Source organism: Triplophysa dalaica, chromosome 3 (assembly GCF_015846415.1).
Source record: "Triplophysa dalaica isolate WHDGS20190420 chromosome 3, ASM1584641v1, whole genome shotgun sequence".
Classification (NCBI taxonomy): domain Eukaryota; kingdom Metazoa; phylum Chordata; class Actinopteri; order Cypriniformes; family Nemacheilidae; genus Triplophysa; species Triplophysa dalaica.
The window spans coordinates 26,955,255-26,971,040 of record NC_079544.1 but is presented as its reverse complement, the minus strand read 5'-3'; the positions used below and the strand labels follow the sequence as shown (position 1 = coordinate 26,971,040).

At 40.6% G+C, this 15,786-nt stretch overlaps 2 protein-coding genes across 2 annotated transcripts; one reads left to right on the top strand and one right to left on the bottom strand.

Annotated features, from left to right (window-relative positions):
• Nucleotides 1-333: 333 nt before the first annotated feature.
• LOC130418219 (alanine aminotransferase 2) lies at nucleotides 334-11,803 on the top strand. The gene is made up of 11 exons (XM_056744233.1): nucleotides 334-607; nucleotides 844-933; nucleotides 6,538-6,646; nucleotides 6,955-7,088; nucleotides 8,064-8,307; nucleotides 9,049-9,128; nucleotides 9,200-9,336; nucleotides 9,462-9,636; nucleotides 10,210-10,365; nucleotides 10,840-10,952; nucleotides 11,180-11,803. The coding sequence occupies exons 1-11, from the start codon at nucleotides 503-505 to the stop codon at nucleotides 11,268-11,270; spliced, it is 1,434 nt and encodes a 477-aa protein (XP_056600211.1). The 5' UTR covers nucleotides 334-502; the 3' UTR covers nucleotides 11,271-11,803.
• Nucleotides 11,804-12,244: 441 nt separating this feature from the next.
• Nucleotides 12,245-13,300, bottom strand: LOC130418228 (gastrula zinc finger protein XlCGF7.1). The gene is made up of 2 exons (XM_056744248.1): nucleotides 13,160-13,300; nucleotides 12,245-12,955 (listed from the first exon to the last, which is right to left on the bottom strand). The coding sequence occupies exons 1-2, from the start codon at nucleotides 13,242-13,244 to the stop codon at nucleotides 12,351-12,353; spliced, it is 690 nt and encodes a 229-aa protein (XP_056600226.1). The 5' UTR covers nucleotides 13,245-13,300; the 3' UTR covers nucleotides 12,245-12,350.
• Nucleotides 13,301-15,786: the final 2,486 nt, after the last annotated feature.

The window sequence follows — 15,786 nt, the reverse complement described above, 5'->3', positions numbered from 1 at the left end:
TCAGTATTCTACACAAGTAACACATTACACCACTGAACGAAGAAGATCTTGGCAAAAATTAAGCTCGGACTGAATGTTCGGTAAACTGATTTTAGTGTCTGCCATCCAAAAAATATGTTGTTTCTAAATGCTTTTGGGAAACACAAAATTATAAATCTTGATTTGTGATTGTGAAAAGCTTTACTAGATCTCAACTGGAATAACAGTACTAGATCATTTTCCTGTCATGAGATGTTGAACAAGGAATAGTCACTTATTTGCCCAGGGTGTCTTGCCAAATGTTAATATCTCAAGATGCCCAACCCTTTCCTGATAAGTTTTTCTCATGAATAAAGCCTAAAGATTTGGGTTTCATTTTACACTACCTTCGAATATTTAGCTTTAATGTGAAGATCTCGCTGATCTAAAGTGCTCCAGAAATACAAATGAAGACAGCTGTTACAAGTCAATACAAAGAAAATAGACATCACTGAAAGACAACACGTGTTAATTCTTCACAAGGATGTCTTTCCTGAGAGATATCTGTCCAGTGATAAGGAACGCTTCACTTTCAGAGAAAGACGTTTTATTGAGACATGCTGCGCAGATCAAAGCCGAAATACAACAGGTGTGATTTTACATTTTGACCCTATTTCATCTTCTTTTTTGAATCATCTAACCTTATTTAATACATGCTCATTTCATTTAAAAAGTATATTTTGCAAATGAGTCAATGATGTAGTCAATGATAATGACAAAGTAAAAGTTAACATGTTGTTTTTTAAATCGACGTCACTGTTTGGCTAATGGTTTGGTTAACATTTCAAAGTGTGTTTGTAATACTTTAATTTGTTTTATATGTAGGGTAAGAGAAAAGGTTATAAAGCAGTGCTTGATTTGTCTTCCGGTGACCTTCACAGTGGAGGGATAAAACCCATCACATTTGTTCGACAGGTACAGTAGCAACTGTCCATATTTCAATCACTTTGCAAAGAATGACTAGAAAGGCATGATGCTGATAAGCAGTGTAATTAACTAAAAGCATTGGTAAAACTTTACAATATCATTGAATTTATTACTAACATGAACTAATAGTGAACACTACAAGGTTTTAATAATGATTTTTAATAATGTTAGGTAATGTCAATAAAATTTTAAATGTTGAAATGTGGATTAATAAATGCTCTCAAATTATTGGTAGTTCCTGTTGAGTAATGCATTAATTAATGTTAACAAAATTACAACCTCATTGTAAGGTGTTACCTCTTCAGTGAATAACTAAATACAGTTTTTGTGACGGTTCAGCTATGTTAGAAGTAACTCTTGTGTCATTGTATTGTGTCATGACACACCACTATGGTGACTTAATGGCAGGGGTTTTGATAATGAATTTATTGAGACAAAACACTAGATAGGTATTCACAAGAGTTCAGGGATACGCTGCCACCCAATTCACGGGGAGATGCTCGACCCGGAAGAATCTAATAGAATCCGTAGGTGTGAAAAAGCCAAGGGGTGACGGCCCAGCTGTGGAGGCTCGGTGCGGGGAGGCGTCTCGACCCGATGAACTCATGAGGAGCGAATCCGTGGATGTCCACTTGGAGACGAGTGCTCAAAGGTGGGAATGTGTCAGGACCATCCACAAGGCGTGGGGGGGGAGGTCGACTGCTGGCCGGGTTGAGGTCGGAAGTGATGGCTGGCTTAACCCTGGAAACATGAAAAACAGGATGAACTCGACCAAGACTAGGGGGAAGCTTGAGCCGGACGGCCACCGGATTAACCATCTGGGTGATGCGGAATGGCCCAATGAACCTGGGTGCCAGCTTGCGAGAAGGTATCCGAAGGGGAAGGTCATTGGTGGAGAGCCAAACCCGCTGACCACATACATAAACAGGAGGAGAAGACCGGTGGCGATTGGCCGCTGAATTGGTCCTCTGTGAGGTTCGGGCCAGAACCTCTTTGGCTCTCGCCCAGGTGCGACCACACTGCTGGACGAATGCCAATGCAGAAGGGATTGCAGCATCGGGTTCGTGTAAGGGAAACAGGGGAGGATGATAACCCATCGAACACTCAAATGGGGACATACCTGAGGCGGAGACGGGGAGGGAATTGTGGGCGTACTCGACCCAGGAGAGATGCTGGCACCAGGAGCTGGGATTCTGAGACGTCAGACAGCAGAGTCTCCATTCGAGATCCTGGTTGGCTCGCTCATATTGTCCATTGGTCTGGGGGTGAAAACCTGAAGACAGACTCACAGAGGCCCCGATCTGTCTACAGAGCTCTTTCCAGAACCGGGAGGTGAACTGAGGACCCCTATCGGACACGATGTCGACTGGAAGACCGTGTAGACGGAAGACGTGGTCCACCATCAGCTGAGACATCTCCCGGGCGGTGGGAAGCTTGGGTAAGGGAACAAAATGAACCACCTTAGAGAAGTGGTCCACCACTGTGGGGATGACGGTGTTGCTGCCAGAGGGAGGGAGGCCAGTGACGAAGTCTAAGGCGATGTGTGACCATGGGCGGGTGGGAATGGGAAGAGGGCGAAGCAGACCAGCAGGAGGACGATGGGAGGGCTTACTTTGAGCACAGATGGGGCAAGCCAACACAAACTGTCTGACATCGGTGGAAAAGGAGGGCCACCAAAACCGCTGACGTATGAACGCCAGGGTTCCCCGAACTCCTGGATGGCCAACCAACCTGGACGCATGACACCACCGAAGGAAGTCAGGATGGAGCGCAACCGGCACGAACAGCTTGCCCGCTGGACACGCTTCTGGAGCTTGCACATCTCGTTCGGCCATTACTACCCGCCGTTTGATGTTGCTGCGCTGACCCCTCCAACCAGTGGCGCCACTCACCCAAAGCCAGCCGAACCGCCAGCAACTCTCTGTTTCCGATATCGTAGTTGCGTTGAGAAGGCGGTGAGAAAGAAATGCACAGGGGTGCACCTTCTCATCACGGCTGGAGCGTTGAGACAAAACCGCGCCTATCCCGACATCAGAAGCATCGACCTCAACAATAAATTGTCTTTCAGGGTCTGGAAAACAAAGAACAGGAGCAGAGACAAAGCGGGACTTGAGAATGTCAAAGGCTACCTGAGTTTGGGAATTGCATTAGAATGAAGACTTGGTAAGGGTCAATGCCGTAAGCGGTGAGGCCACCTGGCCAAAACCCTGGATAAATCCCTGGTAAAAGTTGGAAAAGCCAGGAACCGCTGTAAAGCCTTGCGAGAGTCGGGGGTGGGCCACTCGGCGACGGCTTTCATCTTGGCAGGGTATGGTTCAATACCCTTAGGAGAAATTATATGGTCAGGGAACGAAACCGTTTCGGCATGAAAGTCGCACTTCTCTGCCTTGACAAATAGCTGATTCTGCAGTAGACACTGGAGTACCTCACGTACGTTTTGGGTGTGTTCCTGGAGAGAGGGGGAAAAAAAGAGGATGTCATCCAGGTAAACAGACAAATCGGTTAATCATGTCTCCCAAAACATCGTTAACAAGGCTCTGGAAGACGGCAGGAGCATTTGTCAAACCAAACGGGAGAACCAAATTCTCGTAGTGTCCCGAGGGTGTATTAAATGGCGTCTTCCTCTCGTCTCCCTCACGGATACGAACCTGGTGATAGGCGTTGCGTAGGTCTAGTTTAGTAAAGACCCGGGCTCCCTGTAAAAGTTCAAAGGCTGAAGACATTAGCGGTAAGGGGTATTTATTCTTAACCGTTATCTCATTCAAACCTCGATAATCAATACAGGGGCGCAGGGAGCCATCCTTCTTTTGGACAAAGAAGAAACCTGCACCGGCTGGCGAGGGGCGGATGAGTCCAGCCTGCAAGGACCCGTGAATGTATTTATCCATGGCTTCTCTTTCAGGAGCGGACAAGGAATACAGGCGACCCCTATGGGGAGAAGTGCCTGGAAGAAGATCTATGGCACAGTCGTAGGGGCGATGCGGGGGAAGTGAGGTGGCTCGTGACCTGCTGAAGACGGACCGAAGATCGTGATACTCCCCTGCGACCCCGGTTAAATCAGCGGCTTCGACCTGAAACACAGGAGACAAGACAACAGGAGAAGGAGAAGGACCAAGACAAGACACATGACAGAAATTACTCAAGGCTAAAACAGAATTATTGGACCAATCCATGTGTGGGTTATGCTGTGACAACCAAGGATGCCCTAATATGATGGGAGTATTGGGGGAATCGAGGATGTACAACTTTAAACACTCACAATGGTTGCCCAAAAGGAATAGGCTTACGTGTGGGGTGACTTGGGTTATCGAGGTGAAGGGATGTCCAGCTAGCGTTCAGACAGAGATTGGTCCAGGGAGGGGTATGGCTGGAATCTTCCACTTGCGGGTCATGGAGGCATCGAGAAAGTTCCCCTCAGCGCCAGAATCCACCAAGGCAAGACCAGTGTGAGTGGTACCTTCCAGCACAAGATGAAATGGCAGCTGAGTACGGGAAGCCAGAGAGGAAAAGGGAGTGGCGCCCACACAAACTCTGGTGGCTTTTCTGGCGCGGAGGCTTTTAGTCGACACTGCAGCACCTGATGATCGGCCTTGCCGCAGTAAAAGCATAGTCCTTGAAGAAGACATTGCTGCTTCTGGCTGGAAGAGGTTCTTCCACCGGAGGAGAGCTGGTAGGAGGAGTAGCATTGTCCGCCTCCCGAGCACGGCAAGATGTGGGGGAGGGTCGTCGGCGGCGACGGGCATTGACGCGGCTCTCGATCCGTAAGCAAAGGTTGGTGAGTTTCTCAACAACTCGCGGAGGGTCAAGAGCAGCAATTTCGTCCGCAATAGAGTGCACATACGCCACTCTAGCTTCCTCGGAGGCGTAACGACGCGGCTGCAGTGCGAACACCAGGGCACATTGGCACAAGAATTCCCGACGGGCATTAGGATCTCCACCGTAGAGGGGTGGGTTGTTGGCGTGGGGTTCCAGCTCGGAAAAGATCCGCCACCTGAGCATTCAGAATTCCTACCTCCTGAGTTGCAGAATTAAGGCGAGATTCCTGTTGGCCCAACAAGGCTCCCTGTTGTTGTAGTGCTGTTGTTGTAGTGCAGAGGTTCTACCTCTGCTGAGTCACGTGCGCGGTCAGACCGTTCTGTTATGACACACGACGATGGAGACTCAATTGCAGGGGTTTTGATAATGAATTTATTTAGACAAAACACTAGATAGGTAATCACAAGAGTTCAGGGATACGCTGGCAAACACGGGGAGATGCTCGACCCGGAAGAATCTAATAGAATCTGTAGGTGCGGAAAAGACGCGGGTTGACGGTCCAGTTGTGGAGGCTCGGTGCGGGGAGGCATCTCAACCCGATGAACTCATGAGGAGCGAATCTGTGGTTGTCCACTTGGAGACGAGTGCTCGAAGGTGGTGATGTGTCAGGACCCCGGATAGAGAGGAAGTTAGGAGCGCCAGCGGGAACTGCAGGGAGCAGAGAGCTGATAAACAGGGTAAGCAGGAATCCTAATACTAGGAGAGGATCTACGGGAAAAGGCAAGCTTGCCAAAGCTATGACTATGACAATACTTGGACAATAACAAGGCTTCTAACAGGCTAGACACGTTAGTCTGTGGCAGTCAGTGCAGGCTATGAACAAAGCAACGGTCTGACACAAGATGAGGGAACAAGAGGGATTAAATAGGGAAACCTAATGGGAAGCAGATGAGACAACTCGGGAAAGCGATCAACCTAATGGCCGGTGATAATCTACAGGTGGAAAGTGTGATTAGAAACTGTTTAGGGGAAAGCCTGATGGGGGAAACACAAGGGCAGGGTTATGACGTAGACTCCGAGTGCTATCAAAACAAACACTCGCATGCGCTCGGCACAAAACAAACACACCTACGTGTAAGACAAAGAACCGCCGTTTCCGGGGTCACGGTGGTATTGTAAATGGGGCGACATAAGAACAAGTTTGACAAAGTTGCTGTAGTTGGTTACTATGTTTAATGAACTCTTAATGTGTGGGGTTCTTTTGACCTCACAAATGTTTTAATATAAGATAAGATAAATATAAGACATAAGTTATAATGTGTAAAAATGTACCAATTTAAATCACTCTTAGCTTTTTTAACACACACTTTACCTTCATAATATTGTGAAGAAAAAAAACATAACTTTGTCCTTTGTTTTTATTATATTTTTACATTTGATTTCTGAGATCTCTGAATTGAGTTCCCACACGAAGCAGTTGATTAACATAGATAGTTCAAATACAAATACGGTAGTCCTACTGTATATGTGGAATGTCACATGACTAAATCGGTAAAAACGTCTCATTACATCTGCTTTTTGTAATATAGTTATTTATAAAATCTTTCAGATGACGTTTGTTTAAAAACATCATATTTATCTAAGATTGATCTCAGTCGGGTTGGCACTCCATCCAGGGTGTATCCTGCCTTGATGCCCGATGACTCCTGAGATAGGCGCAGGCTCCCCGTGACCGAGGTAGTTCGGATAAAAGCGGTAGAAAATGGAATGGAATGGAATGATCTCAGTCGATGTTTATAAACCCATAATGGATGAGAACGATCGTGTTTTTTTCAGGTCCTTGCTGCTTGTTTCTATCCTGCTCTTTTGCAGGATGACAGTCTGCCATTGGATGTCACACAAAGAGCAAAATGTCTACTTAACGAATGTGCGGGTGGAAGCGTTGGTGAGTTGACCACATATAGTGTCATTCTGATTTGAAATATCTTAGTTTCACTATACAGTACAAGTGTTTTATGTCCTAACAGCATATTTAATGTACTTACTTACTTCTAATAAATTTTGAATGTCCTTTTTATTCAGTTTCATAAATTCCAGAGCTCAGTATACCGATTATAGCTCAAGAGTTTGTCACTGCAATTGATCACTTTCCAAAAAATGTATTAGCTTACTGCCTAACTTGTTGGGCAAAAGGAAGATAACAAATATGAGGTTATCTGTTATTTGTGATGCTCACAATAGCACTCTCTTCAGGCTCGTACACAGATTCGAGTGGAATTGCCAAAATCAAACAATGTGTGTCTAAGTTTATTTCCAGAAGAGATGGAGGAGTTCCTTCATCACCTGAAAACATCTTCCTCACATCTGGATCGCAGCGGGCTCTCATGGTTAGATCATTAGAGTATTTGTTTTCCCAGGCTATTTTACAGTCTCTGTCTTGTTGGTTGCCTGGTGCATGAACGATGACGTAATGAAAGAAAAAAAAATCTCTTCATTTTCCATGAATACAGTTACTGCATGGGCAAGGGTCAAAGGTTATCTACCAGAGAGGTCTGATATTGCATACCACACTCAGAATAGTTCAAGAGAAAAAAATATGTTAACATCTGAAGTTCTCCTCCTTAGTAAAGTTCAGGTAACACACACAGTTCTCACATTCCAATTCCTTCGATGTTCCAGTCTCACATTAATTGTGAGTACCTTTACAGTAGTATAGCATACGTAGTATCTTTGAAGAGTATTTAGTTTGATCACATTTATAAAAGAGAGATACAGCTGTATGATTATTTCCAGAAAAACACGAGCTTCTGGAGGTAGCCAGTGAGATGGAACAACAGCACGAGCACACAACACATCATCACATTAATCCCTTCATGTTGTTTACATTATGCACATACACAATGATTGCCAACAAAGAACAAATATATGACTTTGAGTTTTGACTTACCGCGTGCAGTTCATGTCCAGCATCTTTTAGCACTGGAACCGTGCCATCTATCAGTTTCAAACAATCTCCAAATCCAGTGTTATATCCAACTTTTATATAACATCCATCATTGAAATGCCATGAACAAACAAACACACCTCAAACTTCTCTCCCTATAGTTTACGAAACAGGGATCCAGACTAGTTAGAGTGCTGGGGGAGTGTATCAAGCACAGACATGTCATAGGTCCAACTCAAGTTTACCATGTTAAGCATGAGAAACCAGCAGGTTGAACAGTGTAAAGAAGTCAGAATGCATGAAATAGCATTTTACCTTCACTTTAAGCTATCAACTATAAGGTGTTACCAACTCACACAATTTCTTACAAAAGGCGTGTAATTGCTGTAAAATAAGTTGGTAATACTTTTTGTTGTAGATAATGCTGAAGCTGCTTGTTCAGAATGAGGACTCATGTCAGACGGGTGTTCTTATACCCGTACCCTCCTACTCCTCATTTAACCTGGCTGTAGTAAGCCAGGGAGTTGTTATGGTACCTTACTGGTTATGTGAGGAGCAGGGCTGGACACTACCAGTGGAAGAGCTTCGCAGAGCACTCGTAGAAGGCAAAAGGACCTGCAATTCCATGGCGCTATATATCTGCAACCCAGGGAATCCAACAGGTAACCGATGAAACAGGGCTGATCCTTATCATTGCACAGAAGAAATCACATTTATTTTCCATTTATTACCAAAATATTGTTTTCAATGGCCACGCTTCAACACTTTTCTTTCATGGAGAAATGTGAATAACTTTACGCCCCATATTTAACAGCTATTGATTGCCCTGTTGGACTATATGATTTTTTCAACCATTTTTTATTAATTCTCTTAGTGACTTGGAAAGGGCACAGGCAGCTATTTTGATGTTTGCATAATGGTTCCACGTAATTTAAAGCTTATAACCACACCACATGATCGAAGATTCATCATTGTTTTTCTTTTAAAGGGATATTTCACCAGCAAATCAAAATGTTCCCATGTTTCTTGTAAAGCAATGTTGTCTAAGTTAAAATGTCAAGCCTCAGGTTTACGTGCATCCGAGGGATAACAGAAGACAGCAACGTAAATAGCGCTATCAATGTGGATATTTCTCTTTAACAACCGCATTGATTCGATTCAGAATACCTTTGTTAAGACCACAGAGCCATATCAAGCAGTTCTTTGATTGACGAATGCACTTTTTGTAGATTCAAAAAGTTGACGCCCATTCACTCCCATTCAAGTAAAATGATACGTGATATTATAACTTGGACTGCATTTTTCTTCAAGAGGAAAACCATATTCAGTCAGGATGCCTTGAGGGTTAGTAAAACATGGGGAAATGTTGATTTGCTGTTGAAATATCCCTTTAATTTTACCAGGTCATGTACAGAGTCGAAAGTCCATTGAAGAAGTGATTGAGTTTGCTGCAGAAAAGAAGCTCCTCCTACTGGTTGATGAGGTGATATGATCAAATGCAAATGTTTCTAAACCTCTTGGTCTTCAGTGAGCTGAACATATTTTAAACCCCAGGTGTACCAGAACTGCATATATGGAGAGGGAGCTGAGTATTATTCTTATAAGAAAGTGTTATCGGAAATGGGATCAACTATTTCCAGTGCTGTGGAGATGGCCTCTTTCAATTCTGCCTCCAAAGGCTTCATGGGAGAGTAAATATTTTTGATTCCTGATGTTATATGCAAAGTATCATGTACCCTTCTCCATTTAAAGTTTATACCATGGACAGTCTATCTAGTAGACTGAATATCAAACTTGTCGCGTTCTTTATACCCAGATGTGGACTTCGTGGTGGCTACATGGAGCTGGTGAATTTTGACCCTGCAGTTATGGATTACATCCGTAAACTTTTCAACAACGAGAGCTGCACAGTAGTTGCTGGACAAATTGCACTTGACCTCATGGCAGATCCTCCAAAATCTGGAGATCCCTCATTCCCCATCTTCTCGGAGGTTGGTGTAACAATGTTATTTTAAATGTTGTATATTAGATATTGCATCTCTGTGAAGGACGTAACATTTGAGCAACGAATAAGCAGGGTATTTAAACCTAGAAAATTGTAACATGGTTGTGTATAAAAACATTTGTTAAACGTTCTTTTTTACATTAGCCGATAAATTTAACATCACATGCTAATGCCGGGGCACCTGTCGTGACCACTAAAGTTGTCAAGTGATTCAAGTAGCCTTCAGATAGTTCCAAGAAGTTATGTTTTCTCTTTAAATGCTTTATTTCTTAAATCTTTTCATTCATTAAATGATTTGCATCTTTAAATGGATTAAAAGTTCGTCACCATCGGTTTGTTTAGCCGCAGCTCCATGCGTTAGTTACTTATGGGAACTATTGAACCTCCATGAATCGTTATTGTTGTGTAAAAACTGTTCCATTGAAGTCAAAGCTCTGCTATCATTAAAATGTTTACATATTAATTTGACAATTACATCATAGCTGAATGTAGACGATAAAGTTTTTGTCTTTGTGTCTCTTCAGAACATAACTTAAAAATGTTTTGTCTTTTCTATCAGGAGGTCGAGTCAATTAAAAACATGATACGTAACAACAGTCATCGGACTCAGAAGGTTTTTGATGAGCTGCCGGGGATCACCTGCCACCCATTGAAGGGGGGATTTTTTGTCTTTCCACGTCTACACTTCCCTCCAAATGCAATAGAATGGGCCAAGGTCAAAATTTGTTTTAAAATCCTGTTTTATTTCAAAGCTTAGTGCAAAATAGCAACGATGGCAGAAACCTTTTCGTCCCTAAATGTCTCTCGCTGACATTTTAACATGTCTTATGACAGGTGCTGATGTAAAACTAGTATTATCAAAAAGCCCCTAATACATGTGATGTAAATTGTGAGCCAGTAGACAAACCTCTGAGAAGAAACAACTTGAAGTAATGAACATTGATTAGAAAATCATAAGAAACATTAGAAAATCTAAAGTCAACAGATAAATGTCATTTAACAAAGACATAGTCAAACAGACCAGGTACTGAGAATAAGTAGCATTGGGGTGGTCACTTGCAAGACCTTGCGAAAACACAAAGACAGAATATTAGGAACTCTAGGAATTGCCCCGTTGAGTGTCCCTGGACACGTTTGTGCTTTAAAGGCAAATTTTATACTGTATATATCTGTATTTCTGTCTTCTCAGGATAGAGAGATGGAGCCGGACATGCTGTACTGTTTGCATTTGCTGGAGGAGACTGGTCTTCATGTGAGACCAGGCTGTGAATATGGACAAAAAAAGGATACCTATCACATCAGGTAGTTCAACGAATATATATATCATTACCTCATACAAATTCAAAGCACATCACTGTCTTTTCTAAAGAGATTGATACATTAATCAACTTACCTGATCGGTGATGCTGAAAATGTTATTAAAATTAAAAGGATTTATTGTTGTGATTGAATTATTGTTAGATTCCTAAATCAAAGAATCTCAAAGTCTTTCATCTTGTTCAGATAAAAACCTTTTACTTTTCTTTCAGGCTTTGTTTGGCAACTCGAGAGGAGATCATGGAAGATGTTATACAAAGACTGAAGACATTCCACATGCGCTTCATGAAAGATTTTTCTTAGAAAGTGTGTGTTTGTTAGTCTAGATTGCAAAACCAAATGTCTATTAAGAGGAACATGTAAGATCTTTTAAATAATTGTTTTTCTTGATAATTTGTAAAACTAAAATGCTTTCAGTTTAAGTTAACATAGGATTAACAAACATTTATACACATAAATTGCCACTGGCCAATAATTTGACTAATCTAATTTAAGTGTCTATTTACCAAAAAAGTTCTATCTCATAAATTATGATCATTTATTTATACTATTCATAATAGGAATTTCTAGGTAATTTTTCCTTTGAAATGATTCAGTATATTCCAAGGTATATAGATGTCTTGATTTGATCATATCACATCACATTACAACGTTATTGTACTTTTAATTTATTGAAGATTTCTTATGATTCTGTATAGATTTCTCACAAAAGAATGTCCCTATTTTATTTGTTTGATGAATCAGATTTTTGTGTACCTTTAAGTATTATGATGAACAAGTGTACAAGTACTTTATTTGTTCATAAAAATCTTTGTCAGTAAAATTCTATAAAATATGCACTGATTCAACATGCTACATTGTGCACTTTTTCCAAATAGGCTTAATTAAAAATGGTTTAGGGAAATGGTTTACATCTATATTTTATAACTTGAGCCAGTGAAAATAAATAACGTGTCCTAAATAATATTTTCACTATGAAAATAAATAGATTTCTGCAATTTTATGGGTGGCAGAGTTCCAGCTCAAAGTAAAGAACATTTTCATCTTATGCAATGGCATTCTCTGTTTGGACACACGATTATAATTCCGTTGTTTTCAAATACAGTTCTATCCAGATCCACAAATCATACCGACATGTTTATTGGTTTAGCTTTAAAATATGCAGCAGTTTATTAAAATCACATAAACCCATGCAGAAGTCACAGCAAATGTCTGTATGCTCGTGAAGTTCAAACAAGCTTGTCAATATCATATTGATAATAGCGATTGTACCGAAACCAAACAAAATACAGAGTTGAAAATGACTCAATGAAATCAAAGAGCGGTTTTGTGAGAAACGTCATCTTCGGGTGTCTCATACAATGGCAGACCTAGAGATAAACTTCACTCAAACAACTTTGGACAATGCTTTCTCTTATGTTTCAGTAGAGAACTTGAGCATCGAAAGGACTTGTCACATGAAGAACAGTGGTATGGTTTCTCTCCGGTGTGAACTCTCTCGTGTTTTTTCATGTTTCCAGAATGATTGAAAGGTCTTCCACAATATGAACACTTGTAGCGATTTTGCTGCGTATGGATTTTTTGATGATTGTGCAAGTCAGAGGATTTAGTAAATGTACTCCCACACTCCACGCACACATGAATGGTCATATTGCCATGAGTTTTCTGATGCTCCTGTAAATAGTATAGCCATGAAAAACTCTTTCCACAAAAAGGACACAAGTAAGGGTTTTCTATTGAATGAAATTTAAGGTGCCTCTTTAGGTGTGATGCCAAAACAAATTTCCTACAACACTGATCGCAGTTAAATGGCTTTGCTGGGGTATGCGAGTCGCGACCGTTTTCTGCAAAACCTTCTTCAAACCGACTGCTGGCGAAATCATTTTTTGTTCTTGTTTTCATAGTTCCTTTATGGGAGTTCTTCCGAGACTGGCATTTTACCTCCACTTCATCGATTCCTTCACTTGCCTGTATCATTTCCATCGGATCTAAAATAAACATTTAAACTTTTTAGAAATGAATACGAGGGCCATTTAAAGGGCAGTGTAAAGAACAGACATCGAGACACTACACTTTTTTTCACTGGTAACAGCTTATACAATTTTAAACGTTTCTTCGATTGTAACACATCACAGCTCCATTGATTTTGTCACTGAAACGACGTGCAACTTAATGGAATCAAGGATACCAACCTCCACACTCCTCAGTATCTTTTCGTTTCGTGCTGCATGTGTGAGCATCATCTTCACCACTGATGGACTCTTTGATAAACTCCATCTTCACATATGGCCTGAAGACTTGGTTGTTTCACCTAGACTTACTTTCTGTCTAATTCCAAATGGCAGCTGTGGTGCAGAGACTATTCACAGTATTTATAGGTTAATTGGTGTGGGCGGGACTTAGCAGGTAATGGCGTCTGCTGATTTGGTCGGCATAGCTGGGAACGCCCACATATTCGTTTGTGACGTGGGGGGAAACAATCCATACATCACTCATGCGTGTGGACCTCGTGAGGCGCTTGATTCGAGCTCTGTGTTATGATTACGATTGATTTTTACTTGCTGCAGTGTCAAAAGATTGCTATGCGGTGAACTGAATCTCTACAGATACTGATAGTATCAGTTTTGCCTAGCTGGAGACTCAATAAAGTGTAGTTTCCAGGCCATGCTGTTGGGTCTTCTTTTCGGTCACAGATGCTGCACACAGTCGCCCACCCAATACGGCTCGTTTTTAATGTATCTTGCTCTCATGTATCACTTGCTCTAAAAGTGTTTTTTTATGTGAAGACCATACATACGTTTCCACTGAGGGGGGAAAGAATGATTTCTCCCACGCCAACTCCGCCCCAGCTCGTGTCCCCAGCTATGGCACACCAACCAAGTCGCTGGAATCCTTGTTTATTTATCGGTATGGCTAGTGTCTAATAATACTATTTATGTTCATATATATTTATAGTTTATAATAATTGTCTTAAATAAACAATTTATTGAGTTTTGTTGTATGTTAATTTCTTAGATACAAAAAATTGTTGAATGGGTCCTGTAGTTTGGTCGCATTAAAAGAAACCGTATGTTACATTGACAGTGGTTAAGATTGCTATAGCAGTCTAAATTCAAAATACTTAACAGACAAGTTTAGCCAAGTATGCTTTTTCTTGTTTTCTTTTGCATGTCATCGGAAATAATCTACAGGTACTTTCAGGCACTGTATTTTTTGCGAATCTTCTTTACCAGAAGTTAATTGCAGCCCACGAATGTGCTCATGCGCTGTAACGTTTGTTTATGTTGTTGCTTAGAAGTTTTCAGTTGGCAGTAAAAAAAATACTTATAAAATGGTAATCTGTGTCAGGTTTATTTATGATAGTTCCATTTATCATCTGTATATCTGAAACCCCAACCTTTGGGGATGTTCTTGTTATTTCACAAAGTTTACTGTAGCCAAACCAAAGTTCTGCTGGTATCTAATAAAATGCAGGCAGGTTTTAGTAAGCCAAATGTGTTTTACAGTTTGCCATGTGGTAGGCTATTTTAGTCAAATACCAAATGTAAATGTGTTTGTTTGGTAATTTATTGAATACCTCCAGCTATTACCATTATTAGGTGACAATAGAGAACTATCAACATTAAATTAAGAGGCCTTTTTGCAGCTCTATTGAAAGTCAGGCTCTAGTGAGCACCACTGAAACCACAATTGACTCATAAATAGTTAAATTATTTACATAATTGTCTTCAAAACTACCCTGATCTGTTGAGAGTTAAATTACAGATTTATGCTATAAAGATTTATATATACTTAAATTAAGTAAAACCACAATTAAGTACTTTTAGATGGAGTTTAGCATGTTACATGCATGTTACAAATATAATGATGAAATCTTTTTTGCATTTTTGTGTGATTCCATATCCCATCTATGCTGTAGCATTTTGTTCATGAAAACATCCATAAAATTTGAGATAAATCACACATTTGCAGTCATGTTCACATCTGAAAACCACAAGTAAAATATAGAGCAGAAAGTTTCATCATCTTTGTCTACGATATTGCAGCTGACCACTTGAGTGTCCAGCTACATTTTCAGTCGTGCAACCAATAAACCTCTTTGGATGACATAAACAACACTGATTCCTGTAGCTCAGTGGATAGCACATGCTGCTAACAATGGTAAGGTCATGGGTTTGATTCCAGCGATTGCACATAATTAGAACAAATATATAATAGTAATGAAGAATCTGCTAAATGTTTTTATTTTAATTACACAAACGTTTGAGCCAAATACAACCAACAGAACATTTATAACCAATTTAAATGGTAAACAAATATCTTTAAGATTTAATCATACAGTAATGCCAACAATGATTCCGAAACCAGATATATTTTTTTGATATATTTTTACTAGTGGGGATGAAGGACACTGTAGTTAATTTTTGTAATTATGGATAGAAAAATAAAGTAAACTGTGTTGTATTATACCTCAAAAATTCTTCGATCAGTGGACGGCCAGTAAAACTGTTAAAACTTTGTGAACAAATTTGTCAGACAATTTGACTTGACCATGTTTTGCTAAAGTGTTCTTTTACCCTAAATTGCTAATGTGACCTTTTACACCACATACTTGATAAAATGAAGCATTGCTTGGTAATTTGTTCCCCTAAATAGGTATTTTCTTGTGTGTATTTAAATTTAACAGCTGACAGCTATTCAACATAATCCATAACAAACCTTTCTATCATATTATCAAAATTAATTTGTTCTGACAAAGTTTAACTCTGATTTCGTGTCATATTTTATAACCATTTTCTAAACCAATGCGAATAAACTG

Excerpts from the sequence above, each read along its gene's own strand:
- LOC130418219 (XM_056744233.1), top strand. The coding sequence starts at position 503 with ATGTCTTTCCTGAGAGATATCTGTCCAGTGATAAGGAACGCTTCACTT. Across the intron at positions 934-6,537 it reads CCATCACATTTGTTCGACAG|GTCCTTGCTGCTTGTTTCTA; the intron begins GTACAGTAGCAA and ends TGTTTTTTTCAG. Across the intron at positions 10,953-11,179 it reads AAGGATACCTATCACATCAG|GCTTTGTTTGGCAACTCGAG; the intron begins GTAGTTCAACGA and ends CTTTTCTTTCAG.
- LOC130418228 (XM_056744248.1), bottom strand. The coding sequence starts at position 13,244 with ATGGAGTTTATCAAAGAGTCCATCAGTGGTGAAGATGATGCTCACACA. Across the intron at positions 12,956-13,159 it reads AGATACTGAGGAGTGTGGAG|ATCCGATGGAAATGATACAG; the intron begins GTTGGTATCCTT and ends TGTTTATTTTAG.